General features: G+C 59.3%; 1 protein-coding gene across 1 annotated transcript in view; it reads left to right on the forward strand.

Annotated features, from left to right (window-relative positions):
- The window catches only part of LOC121342285 (protein Wiz-like), a gene marked incomplete at both ends in the record, with an annotated part of 21,936 nt that overhangs the window by 5,213 nt on the left and 3,288 nt on the right, over nt 1-13,435 (forward strand). The window contains 6 exon segments of the mRNA XM_041416587.1: nt 1-563; nt 2,563-3,081; nt 3,743-3,760; nt 3,925-4,407; nt 10,269-10,433; nt 12,943-13,401. Coding sequence (XP_041272521.1) covers nt 1-563; nt 2,563-3,081; nt 3,743-3,760; nt 3,925-4,407; nt 10,269-10,433; nt 12,943-13,401 — 2,207 coding nt within the window.

Raw genomic sequence — 13,435 nt, forward strand, 5'->3', positions numbered from 1 at the left:
GCGGCACGGGTGGGCGCCGGCCGGCGCCGAGGAGGAGACGGAGCCGGGGGACGGCCGGGCCGCCGTCGCCGTCCCTCGGGCCGCGCTGGAGCTCAAGAGGACCTTCGGGGCCGCCCTGAGGGCCGCGGACCCGGCGGTGGCCTCGGAGGAGCAGCGGCAGCAGCTGAGGATGACGGTGCCCGTGGTGGTCCTGGAGGAGATGAGCGCCCACCCCAGGGCCGCCAAGAGGCCGCGGGGGAAGCCCCTCAAGAGGAAGCTTCTCCCACCGCGGGAGTTCCTGCTGGAGGAGCCCCTTCCCCTGGACGTTCTCCTGCTGGACGCGCCCCTGGAGGGTCCCCTGGAGCTCGAGGAGCTGCTGGACCCGGAGGCCACCATGCTGAAGAACGAGGAGAGGAAATGTCCCTACTGCCCCGACCGCTTCCACAACGGCATCGGCCTGGCCAACCACGTGCGCGGCCACCTGAACCGCGTCGGCGTCAGCTACAACGTGCGGCACTTCATCTCGGCCGAGGAGGTCAAGGCCATCGAGCAGAAGTTCTCCTTCCAGAAGAAGAAGAAAAAAGGTAGTTTGTACCAAATTCCTGCTTCTCCCGGCTCCCGCGGGGAGGTCTTCTGCTCCCGCCCGGCCTCCGGGGTCTGCGGGGTGGGCGCTGGGGGTTGGGGGCTACGGGCTCGGAGATCTTGGTGGCCCTGGTGGCTACAAACCCCCCTTGGACATCTGACCTGGGGTTTTGGTGGCCCTGGTGGTTACAAACCCCCCTTGGACATGTGACCAGAGGTTTTGGTGGCCCTGGTGGCTACAAACCCACCTGGACATGTGACCTGAGCTCTTGGTGGCCCCGGTGGCTACCAACCCACCTGGACATGTGACCGCAGGTTTTGGTGGCCCTGGTGGCTGCCAACCCACCTGGACACGTGACCAGAGGATTTGGTGGCCCTGGTGGCTGCAAATCATCCTGGACATCTGACCTGAACTCTTGGTGGCCCTGGTGGCTACCAACCCACCTGGACATGTGACCGCAGGTTTTGGTGGCCCTGGTGGCTACAAACCCCCCTGGACATCTGACCTGGGGTCTTGGTGGCCCTGGTGGCTGCACACCATCCTGGACATGTGACCTGAGGTGGATCTTGGGGGTTTTTTGGAGTTTTTGGGTGGGGTTTTTTGGGACCCTGGTACATTTTTGGTGGCCCTGGTCCCTCCCCTGACCACTTGTCCCTCTTGCCAGTGGCCAACTTCAACCCAGGCACGTTCAGCCTTATGGGGTGGATTTTGGAGGGGTTTTTTTGGTGTTTCTGGGTGGGGTTTTTTGGGTTCCTTTTGTTTTTTTTAGGATTTTTTTTTGTTTTCTTTTGGGTTTTTACGGCCGCTGCCGCTTCCGCTGCGGCGAGTGCGGCTGGGCCTTCGCCGAGCCGGCGGCGCTGGAGCGGCACAAGAGGCTCCACCAGGAGTCGCGGGAGAAGATCATCGAGGAGATCCAGAAGCTGAACGAGTTCCCGGACGAGGGGCGCGAGGCGCGGCTGCAGTGCCCCAAATGCGTTTTCGGCACCAACTCCTCCAAGATCTTCGTGCAGCACGCCAAGATGCACGTCAAGGAGAGGAAGGAGCACGCCTCCAGGAGCTCCGGCCTCTTCGGAGAGCTCCGCGACGGCGCCGGGCGCGGCCTCTACAAACCCTTCCAAGCCGACGAGCTGCCGGCGGCGCCGGCCGGCAAAGCGCCGAGCGCCTGCGTCCTCTGCGGCTTCCCGGCGCCCAACGAGCACATCCTCAAGGAGCACCTGAGATACGCCCACTCCCACTTCTCCTGGCAGCCCGAGACCTTCGAGGACGATCCCAACCAGCCCGGCACCAGCCGCGACTCCTACAGCCCCGGCCGGCCCGCCCGCTTCGCCGACGCCGAGCTGCTGGGCAAGGGCGACAAGGGCTTCTCGGAGCGGCTCTTCCCGCCCCCGTGCCGGGAGGGTCCCTCCCTCTACGACCCCGCCTTCGGCTTGGGCCCCCCCAGGCCGGACAAGGGCGACGGGGCCGCCAAGAAGGAGCCGCCGCAGGGCTTCCACCACGCCAGGAAGGCGGCGCCGTATTCCCACCAAAGCTTGGGGTTTGCCGCGTTCTCCCCGTCCAAAGCCTACTCCCACTCGGCGCTGCAGCAGCTGAGGAAGAGAGCGGCCACGCAGCAGCCCGAGGGGGACGGGGACGACCCGCGCGGCCGCCCCGCGGGGCCGGAGGAGCTGCGGCACGGGTGGGCGCCTTGGGTTTTTTGGGTTCCTTTTGGGTTTCTTTTGGGATTTTTGGGATTTTTGGGTTCCCCTAGTGGTTTCTGGTGGCCCCGGTCCCTCCCCTGACCACCTCTCCTCCCTTTCAGTGGCCAACTTCGACCCGGGCACGTTCAGCCTGATGGGCTGGAGCTTGGTGGTTTTTTGGAGTTTCTGGGTGGGGTTTTTTGGATTCCTTTTGGGTTTTTTGGATTCCTTTTGGGTTTTTTGGGTTCCTTTTGGGTTTTTTTGTGTTCCTAGTGGTTTCTGGTGGCCCCAATCCCACCCCTGAGCACCTCTCCTCCCTTGCAGTGGCCAACTTCGACCCGGGCACGTTCAGCCTGATGCGCTGCGAGTTCTGCGGCGCGGGTTTCGACACGCGGGCGGGGCTGTCGAGCCACGCCCGCGCCCACCTGCGCGACTTCGGCATCACCAACTGGGAGCTCACCGTGTCCCCCATCCACATCCTCAAGGAGCTGCTGGCCACCGCCCCCGAGCACCCGGCGCTGCTGCGCGCCATGGGGCCCTCGCCGGGCCGCGAGCTGCACCGCGACCTGCACCGCGAGCTGCACCGCGACCACCCGGAGCTGCAGCGGGATCTCCAGCGGGATCTCCACCAGGATCTCCATCAAGATCTCCACCAAGATCTCCATCAGGATCTTCATCAGGATTTCCATCAGGATTTCCATCAGGATTTCCATCAGGATTTCCATCAGGATTTCCATCAGGATTTCCATCAAGATTTCCACCAGGATCTCCACCGGGACCTGCCGAAATCTGCGCCGTTCGCGCCGCCCTGGGGGGACGAGGTGCTGCAGCCCTACAGGGACGGTGAGCGACCCCAAAAATGGCCAAAAATCGGGAATTTGGGGCAGTTTTGGGGGTTTTGAGATGAGTTTTTGGAGTCGGACTTTGGGGATTTTTTGGGATGAATTTGGGTGGTTTTGGGATCCATTTGGGGTTTGGGTTTTGGGATCTGCCGAAATCGGCGCCGTTCGCGCCGCCCTGGGGGGACGAGGTGCTGCAGCCCTACAGGGACGGTGAGCGACCCCAAAAATGGCCAAAAATCGGGAATTTGGGGCAATTTTCGACCCGGGCACGTTCAGCCTGATGGGCTGGAGCTTGGTGGTTTTTTGGTGTTTCTGGGTGGGGTTTTTTGGATTCCTTTTGGGTTTTTTGGGTTCCTTTTGGGTTTCTTTTGGGATTTTTGGGATTTTTGGGTTCCCCTAGTGGTTTCTGGTGGCCCCGGTCCCTCCCCTGACCACCTCTCCTCCCTTTCAGTGGCCAACTTCGACCCGGGCACGTTCAGCCTGATGGGCTGGAGCTTGGTGGTTTTTTGGAGTTTCTGGGTGGGGTTTTTTGGATTCCTTTTGGGTTTTTTGGATTCCTTTTGGGTTTTTTGGGTTCCTTTTGGGTTTTTTGGGGATTTTTGTGTTCCTGTTGGTTTCTGGTGGCCCCAATCCCTCCCCTGACCACCTCTCCTCCCTTGCAGTGGCCAACTTCGACCCGGGCACGTTCAGCCTGATGGGCTGGAGCTTGGTGGTTTTTTGGAGTTTCTGGGTGGGGTTTTTTGGATTCCTTTTGGGTTTTTTGGGTTCCTTTTGGGTTTTTTTGTGTTCCTAGTGGTTTCTGGTGGCCCCAATCCCACCCCTGAGCACCTCTCCTCCCTTGCAGTGGCCAACTTCGACCCGGGCACGTTCAGCCTGATGCGCTGCGAGTTCTGCGGCGCGGGTTTCGACACGCGGGCGGGGCTGTCGAGCCACGCCCGCGCCCACCTGCGCGACTTCGGCATCACCAACTGGGAGCTCACCGTGTCCCCCATCCACATCCTCAAGGAGCTGCTGGCCACCGCCCCCGAGCACCCGGCGCTGCTGCGCGCCATGGGGCCCTCGCCGGGCCGCGAGCTGCACCGCGAGCTGCACCGCGAGCTGCACCGCGACCACCCGGAGCTGCAGCGGGATCTCCAGCGGGATCTCCACCAGGATCTCCATCAAGATCTCCACCAAGATCTCCATCAGGATCTTCATCAGGATTTCCATCAGGATTTCCATCAGGATTTCCATCAAGATTTCCACCAGGATCTCCACCGGGACCTGCCGAAATCTGCGCCGTTCGCGCCGCCCTGGGGGGACGAGGTGCTGCAGCCCTACAGGGACGGTGAGCGACCCCAAAAATGGCCAAAAATCGGGAATTTGGGGCAGTTTTGGGGGTTTTGAGATGAGTTTTTGGAGTCGGACTTTGGGGATTTTTTGGGATGAATTTGGGTGGTTTTGGGATCCATTTGGGGTTTGGGTTTTGGGATCTGCCGAAATCGGCGCCGTTCGCGCCGCCCTGGGGGGACGAGGTGCTGCAGCCCTACAGGGACGGTGAGCGACCCCAAAAATGGCCAAAAATCGGGAATTTGGGGCAGGATTGGGATCCGTTTGGGGTTGGGTTTCGGGATGAGTTTTTGGTGTCAGATTTTGGAGATTTTTTGGGATAAATTTTGCTGCTTTTGGGATCTGCCGAAATCGGCGCCGTTCACGCCGCCCTGGGGGGACGAGGTGCTGCAGCCCTACAGGGACCCCAAAAACGGGGAGAAATTGGGAATTTGGGGCAATTTTGGGGGTTTTGAGATGAGTTTTTAGTGTCGGACTTTGGGGATTTTTTGGGATAAATTTTGGTGGTTTTGGGATCCATTTGGGGGTTGGGTTTTTGGGATCGGTGCCGTTCCTGCTACTCTGGGGGGACGAGGTGCTGCAGCCCTACAGGGACGGAGAGAGACCCCAAAAATGGCCAAAAATCGGGAATTTGGGGCAGTTTTGGGGGTTTTGAGATGAGTTTTTGGTTTTTGAGATGAGTTTTGACTTTGGGGATTTTTTGGGATGAATTTGGGTGGTTTTGGGATCCATTTGGGGTTTGGGTGTCGGGATAAGGTTTTGGTGTCGGACTTTGGGGATTTTTTGGTATGAATTTGTGTGGTTTTGGGATCCATTTGGGGTTTGGGTTTTTGGGATCTGCCGAAATCGGCGCCGTTCCCACGCCCTGGGGGGCCGAGGTGCTGCAGCCCTACAGGGACGGTGAGCGACCCCAAAAATTGGGAATTTGGGGCAATTTTGGGGGTTTTGAGATGAGTTTTTGGTGCCGGACATTGGGGATTTTTTGGGATGAATTTTTGTGGTTTTGGGATCCATTTGGGGGTTGGGTTTTGGGACCTGCCGAAATTGGCGCCATTCCCACGCCCTGGGGGGTCGAGTTACTGCAGCCCTACAGGGATGGAGAGAGATCCCAAAAATGGGAGAAAGTCGGCGATTTTGGGATTTTTTGGGATTCATTAGGGATTTGGGACAAGAGGAGGAGCTTGGGGTCCGCAGGGCTTTGGATTTTGGGGAGTTTTTGGGATAAATTTCAGTGATTTTGGGATCCATTTGGGGTTTGGGCGTCGGGATAAGTTTTTGGTGTCGGACTTTGGGGATTTTTTGGGCTGAATTTGGGTGGTTTTGGGATCCATTTGGGGGTTGGGTTTTGGGACCTGCCGAAATTGGCGCCATTCCCACGCCCTGGGGGGTCGAGTTGCTGCAGCCCTACAGGGATGGAGAGAGACCCCAAAAATGGGAGAAATTCGGCGATTTTGGGATTTTTTGGGATTCATTAGGGATTTGGGACAAGAGGAGGAGCTTGGTGTCCGCAGGGCTTTGGATTTTTGGGATGTTTTGGGATAAATTTCAGTGATTTTGGGATCCATTTGGGTTTTGGGATGAGTTTTTGGCGTCGGATTTTGGGGATTTTTTGGGATAAATTTGGGTGTTTTGGGATCCATTTGGGGTTTGGGTTTTGGGATGAGTTTTTGCCGTCGGATTTTGGGGATTTTTTTGGGATAAATTTGGTGATTTTGGGGTTTTAGGATAAATTTGGGATTTGGGGCTGGAGGAGGAGCTCGGTGTCTGCAGGGCTTTGGATTTTGGGGATTTTTTGGGTGGTTTTGGGAGGTTTTGGGATGAATTTGGGATTTGGGGGCTGAAGGAGGAGCACCTCTGGATCCACGGTTTGGGATTTTGGGGATTTGCCGTTGGAAATCCAGGATATTTTGGTTCCAAATCCACAAAATCCGGGATATTTCAATCCCCAAATCCACGAAATCTGGGATATCTCCAATTCCCATTCCCAAATTCCCCCTTTTCCCCCTGAATTCCCAAAATTCCCCCCAAATTTCCCCCTTTCGCCCCAAAACCCCCAAATTTTCCCCCAGAAATTCCCCTTTTTCCTCAAAATCCCCCAATTTCGCCCCCAAAATCCCCTTTTTTCCCCCTCAAACCCCCCAAATTCCCATTATTTCCTCCCAAATTCCCCCTTTTCCCTAAATAATTCCCCCTTTCCCCCCAGATTCTCGCTTACCCCCTTTTCCCACCCAAAATTCCCCAGTTTTCCCACAGAATCCCCCAATTTCCTCCCACAATTCCCAAAATTCCCCTTTTACCCCCCAAATTCCCCCCTAAATTGCTCAATTCCCCCCCAAAAAATCCCCGAAATTCCCCTTTTTTACCCCACACCTCCCCAAAAAATCCCCAAATTCCCATTAAAGGGGCTGCTCGGGGCTGCTCGGGGCCTCCGTGCCGGGGGGGCCGCGTCGGGTCGGGCAGCCCGGGTCGGGTCGGGCAGCCCGGGTCGGGTCGGGTCGGTTCGGGGCTCCGGCCCGGGGGAGGCGGGGGGGGCCCGGTGCGGCCGGGCCGAGCCCCGAGAGCCCCGGGGTGTCACCAGGCCGGTCCGGGGGGTGTCCCCAGCCCTGTCACCGAGGTGCTCCCAGGATGTCCCCAGCCCTGTCACCAGCAGCCCCAGGGTGTCCCCAGCCCGGAGCTCCTGGGATGTCCCCAGCCCTGTCACCAAGGGGCTCAGGGATGTCCCCAGCCTGGTGCTCCCAGGATGTCCCCAGCCCTGTCACCGAGGTGCTCCCAGGATGTCCCCAGCCCGGTCACTGAGGGGCTCAGGGATGTCCCCAGCCTGGTGCTCCCAGGATGTCCCCAGCCTTGTCACCAGGGTGTCACCAGCAGCCCCAGGATGTCCCCAGCCCTGTCACTGAAAGGCTCCGGGATGTCCCCAGCCCTGTCACCAAAGGGCTCAGGGATGTCCCCAGCCCTGTCCACAGGAGCCCCAGGATGTCCCCAGCCCTGTCACCAGGAGCTCTGGGATGTCCCCAGCCCTGTCACCAAGGGGCTCAGGGATGTCCCCAACCTGGTGCTCCCAGGGTGTCCCCAGCCCTGTCACCAGGAGCTCCCAGGATGTCCCCAGCCCTGTCACCAGGAGCTCTAGGATGTCCCCAGCCTGGTGCTCCCAGGATGTCCCCAGCCCTGTCACTGGGATGTCCTCAGCCCTGCCACCGAGACACCCGGGGCATCCCCAGCCCTTTCACTGAGAGCCCCAGGATGTCACCAAGAGCCCCGGGGTGTCCCCAGCCCTGTCAGCAGCAGCTCTAGGATGTCCCCAGGGTGGTGCTCCCAGGATGTCCCCAACCCTGTCATCAGCAGCTCCCAGGGTGTCCCCAGCCCTGTCCCCAGGAGCTCTAGGATGTCTCCAGGCTGGTGCTCCTAGGCTGTCCCCAGCCCTGTCATCAGCAGCTCCCAGGGGGTCCCCAGCCCTGTCCCTGAGGGGCTCAGGGATGTCCTCAGCCCTGTCACTAGGAGCCTCGGGATGTCCCTGAGAGCCCCAGGATGTCCCCAAGAGCCCCGGGGTGTCCCCAGCCCTGTCAGCAGCAGCTCTAGGATGTCCCCAGGGTGGTGCTCCTAGGATGTCCCCACCCCTGTCATCAGCAGCTCCCAGGGTGTCCCCAGCCCTGTCACTGGGGTGTCCCCAGCCCTGTCCCTGAGGGGCTCAGGGATGTCCCCAGCCCTGTCACTAGGAGCCTCGGGATGTCCCTGAGAGCCCCAGGATGTCCCCAGCCCTGTCACCGGGATGTCCCCAGCGCTGTCACTGGGATGTCCCCAGCCCTGTCACTGAGAGGCTCAGGGATGTCCCCAGCCCTGTCACCGAAGGGCTCAGGGTGTCCCCAGCCCTGTCCCTGAGGGGCTCAGGGTGTCCCCAGCCCTGTCACTGAGGGGCTCAGGGATGTCCCCAGTGCTGCTGCAGGGACCTGTCACACCTCTGTCCCCTGCAGGGACCTGTCACACCCCTGTCCCCTCCCTGCAGGGACCTGTCACCTCTCAGTGTTCCCTCTCTGCAGGGGGATGCCACCACCCCATCCTGCCCCCTGCAGGGACCTGTCACTGTCCCTGTGCTGTCCCTGCTGGGATCTGTCACCTCTCTGTGTCCCCTCCCTGCAGGGACATGCCACCACCCCTGTCCTGCCCCCTGCAGGGACCTGTCACCTTCTGTGTCCCCTCCCCTCAGGGACCTGTCCCCACCCCATGCAGTCCCCTGCGGGGAGATGCCACCACCCTGTCCTGTCCCCTCCCTGATGCCACCACCCCTGTCCCCTCTCCTCAGGGACCTGTCACCTTCTGTGTCCCCTCCCCTCAGGGACCTGTCCCCACCCCCGTGCCATCCCCTGCGGGGAGATGCCACCACCCTGTCCTGTCCCCTCCCTGATGCCACCACCCCTGTCCCCTCCCCTGCAGGGATTTGTCACCTTCTGTGTCCCCTCCCTAAGGGAGATGTCACAACCCCCATCCCCTCCCCGATGCCACCACCCTGTCACCTTCCCTTTAGGATCTGTCACCTTTCCTGTCCCACCCTGTGCAGGAACCTGTCACCACCCCTCCTGTCCCCTCCCCTTTAGGATCTGTCACCCCTCTGTGTCCCCTCCCCTTTAGGATCTGTCACCTCTCACTGTCCTGTCGCCTTTAGGATCTGTCACCTCTCTGTGTCCCCTCCTGTTAAGGAGCTGCCACTGTCCCTGTCCCCTCCCCTCAGGGACATGTCCCCTCCCCTGTCCTGTCACCATCAGGAGCTGTCACCTCTCTGGTGGCACTGCCACTGTCCCTGTCCCCTCTCTGTGGGCACCTGGCTCTGTGCTGTCCCCTGTGGGGAGATGCCACCACCCCTGTCCTGTCCCCTGCAGGGACCTGCCACTGTCCCTGTCCTGTCCCCTGCCACCGGCCCTGTCCTGTCACCAGTGAGGACCTGGATCTGTCCCTGTCCCCAAATCCCACCTGGAACACCCCAAATCCCTCCTGGATCACCCAAATCCTCTCTGGAACACCCCAAATCCCACCTGGAAAACCCCAAACCCCACCTGGAACTCCCCAAATCCCTCCTGGATCACCCAACCCCCCCCCGCCCCCCCCAACCCCCCTCTGGAACACCCCAAATCCTCCTGGAACACCCCAAATCCCCCCTGGAACACCCCAAATCCCCTCTGGAACACCCCAAATCCTCCTGGAACACCCCAAATCCCCCCTGGAACACCCCAAATCCCCTCTGGAACACCCCAAATCCCCCCTGGAACACCCCAAATCCCCTCTGGAACACCCCAAATCCTCCTGGAACACCCCAAATCCCTCCTGGATCACCCAAATCCTCTCTGGAACACCCCAAATCCCACCTGGAAAACCCCAAACCCCACCTGGAACTCCCCAAATCCCTCCTGGATCACCCAACCCCCCCCGGAACACCCCAACCCCCCTCTGGAACACCCCAAATCCCCTCTGGAACACCCCAAATCCCCCCTGGAACACCCCAAACCCTCCCTGGAACACCCCAAATCCCACCTGGAACACTCCAAATCCCTCTGGAACACCTCAAATTCCACCTGGAACACCCCAAATCCCCCCTGGGACACCCCAAACCCTCCCTGGAACACCCCAAATCCCACCTGGAACACTCCAAATCCCTCTGGAACACCTCAAATTCCCCCTGGAACACCCCAAATCCCACACCCCAACCCCCCTCTGTCTCTGGAACACCCCAAATCCCTCTGGAACACCCCAACCCCCCTCTGGAACACCCCATATCCCACCTGGAACTCCCCAAATCCCCCCCAGAACACCCCAAACCCCCTCTGGAACACCCCAAATCCCAAATCCCTGATTCCCAGCTGCTCCCTGCAGTGCTGGCTCCTGACGAGGACGAGCTGGTGGCCATGGAAGTGACGTCCCCTCCCCCCATCCCCAAAAAATCCGGGAGCTCGGCGCTGGAGCCGCCCCCGCCCCGCCTCGGGACCAAGCTGAGCCCGGAGCCCCCCGGCAGCAAAGCCGAGCCCCAGGACTCCAAAGGTCAGGATTTTCCCGGGATTTTCCCAAATTCTTCTGGGATCGGGGCCCTCAGACCCCACCCTGGGGGTTGTAGGGTTAATTAATGTGGGAGTTAACGAGGGGGGATTGTCCTGCTTGGGGTCCAGAGGTGGGGCTGGGAGGGGCTGGAATTCTTTGGGATTGGCTCCCAAGCTCTTTCTCATTCCCCTCACTGTGATTTGATTTATCCTGGTTTTTCCCCGTTTTTCCCCATTTTTCAGCTCCCAGCCTGACCCCTTGTGAGGTGTGCAGCACCTGCTGTGATCCCAAAACTTGTGCTGGGAGGGATTGGAATTCTTTGGGATCAGCTCCAGGGGTTCCCCTCCTGTCCCTCCTCATTCCCCTCACTCTGAGATTGGATTTATCCTGGGTTTTTTTCCATTTTTACCCGTTTTTCCCCCATTTTCCAGCCCTCAGCCTGACCATGTGTGAGGTGTGCAGCACTTGCTGTGATCCCAAAACTTGGCTGGGAGGGGCTGGAATTCTTCGGGATTGGCTCCCAAGCTCTTTCCAATTCCCCTCACTCTGAGATTTGATTTATCCTGGTTTTTTCCCATTTTTCCACGTTTTTCCCCATTTTTCCCTGTTCCCAGCCTGGCCACGTGCCAGGTGTGCAGCACCTGCTGTGATCCCAAAACTTGGCTGGGACTGGTTGGAATTCTTTGGGATTGGTTCCCAAGTTTTCCTCCTGATTCCTCTCAGTCTGAAATTGGATTTATCCTGGTTTTTCCCTTTTTTCCCTGTTTTTCCCCATTTTTCCCTGTTCCCAGCCTGACCCCCTGTGAGGTGTGCAGCACCTGCTGTGATCCCACAACTTGGGGGGGGAGTGGTTGGAATTCTTTAGGATTGGTTCCCAAGTTTTCCTCCTGATTCCTCTCGCTCTGAAATTGGATTTATCCTGGTTTTTCCCTTTTTTCCCTGTTTTTCCCCATTTTTCCCTGTTCCCAGCCTGACCCCCTGTGAGGTGTGCAGCACCTGCTGTGATCCCACAACTTGGGGGGGGAGTGGTTGGAATTCTTTAGGATTGGTTCCCAAGTTTTCCTCCTGATTCCTCTCACTCTGAAATTGGATTTATCCTGATTTTTTTCCCTTTTTTCCACATTTTTCCCCATTTTCCAGCCCCCAGCCTGGCCACATGCCAGGGGTGCAGCACCTGCTGTGATCCCACAACTTGGGGTGGGAGTGGTTGGAATTCTTTGGGATTGGCTCCCAAGTTTTCCTCCTCATTCCCCTCACTCTGAGATGGGATTTATCCCGATTTTTCCCTGTTTTTCCCTGTTTTTCCCAATTTCCAGCCCCCAGCCTGACCATGTGCCAGGTGGTGCCTGCTCCAATCCCAGAACCAGGATTGTGGGGGAACTCAGGAGCTGATCCCAAGGGATTTTTACCCCTTCTGACTTGGAATTTTATCTCAGTTTTCCCATTTTTTCCAGCCCCCAGCCTGACCACCTGCGAGGTGTGCGGCGCCTGCTCCAATCCCATAACCGTGTCCCTTTGGGAGCTGATCCCAAGTGATTTTTATCCCCTAATCTCCCATTTTCCCAGCCCCCAGCCTGACCCCCTGCGAGGTGTGCGGCGCCTGCTCCAATCCCATAACCGTGTCCCTTTGGGAGCTGATCCCAAGTGATTTTTATCCCCTAATCTCCCATTTTTCTCCCCATTTCCCAGCCCCCAGCCTGACCATCTGCGAGGTACCTGCTCCAATCCCATAGCCAGGACTGTGGGGTGGGAATTCAGGAACGGATCCCAAGTGATTTTTAACCCTCAATTTCCCATTTTCCCAGCCCCCAGCCTGACCATCTGCGAGGTACCTGCTCCAATCCCATAGCCAGGACTGTGGGGTGGGAATTCAGGAACGGATCCCAAGTGATTTTTAACCCTCAATTTCCCATTTTCCCAGCCCCCAGCCTGACCATCTGCGAGGTACCTGCTCCAATCCCATAGCCAGGACTGTGGGGTGGGAATTCAGGAACGGATCCCAAGTGATTTTTAACCCTCAATTTCCCATTTTCCCAGCCCCCAGCCTGACCATCTGCGAGGTACCTGCTCCAATCCCATAGCCAGGACTGTGGGGTGGGAATTCAGGAACGGATCCCAAGTGATTTTTAACCCTCAATTTCCCATTTTCCCAGCCCCCAGCCTGACCATCTGCGAGGTACCTGCTCCAATCCCATAGCCAGGACTGTGGGGTGGGAATTCAGGAACTGATCCCAAGTGATTTTTAACCCCTAATCTCCCATTTTTCTCCCCATTTCCCAGCCCCCAGCCTGGCCACCTGCGAGGTGTGCAGCGCCTTCTCCAATCCCAAAACCGTGTCTGTCTGGGAACTGATCCCAAGTGATTTTTAACCCCTAATCTCCCATTTTTCTCCTCATTTTTTCCAGCCCCCAGCCTGACCATCCTGAACTGGGGCAGGGTTGGTTGGGAATTCAGGAGCTGATCCCAAGTGATTTTTAACCCCTAATTTCCCAGTTTTCTCCCCATTTCCCAGCCCCCAGCCTGACCACCTGCGAGGTGTGCGGCGCCTGCTTCGAGACCCGCAAGGGCCTGTCCAGCCACGCGCGCTCCCACCTGCGCCAGCTCGGCGTGGCCGAGTCCGAGAGCTCGGGGGCTCCCATCGACCTCCTCTACGAGCTGGTGCGCCACAAGCCCAAGGCCGAGGGCCCGCCGCTGGCCAAGAAGTCGGCGGGCTCGCCCAAGGAGCCGGGCGCGCCGCGGCCGCCGCTGCTGCTGCTGCCCAAGCCCGAGGGCGCCGTCAACAAGGCCATCAAGTCTCCGCCGGGTTTCGCCAAGGCCCTGGGCCGGCCCGGCTCGCCCGGGCTCCGCAAGGCGCCGGCGCCGCTGCCCGGCTCGCCCAAAGGGGCCGAGGAGAAGGGCGCCAAGCTGGCGCTGAGCCCGCTGCCCGCCGAGGCCAAGTGGGCGCCCGAGGAGGACGGGCCGCTCAACCTCAGTGAGTGGGGAGGGGTCTGGGGCGGGTTTGGTGG

Source organism: Onychostruthus taczanowskii, unplaced genomic scaffold (assembly GCF_017590055.1).
Source record: "Onychostruthus taczanowskii isolate IOZ18803 unplaced genomic scaffold, ASM1759005v1 scaffold525, whole genome shotgun sequence".
Classification (NCBI taxonomy): domain Eukaryota; kingdom Metazoa; phylum Chordata; class Aves; order Passeriformes; family Passeridae; genus Onychostruthus; species Onychostruthus taczanowskii.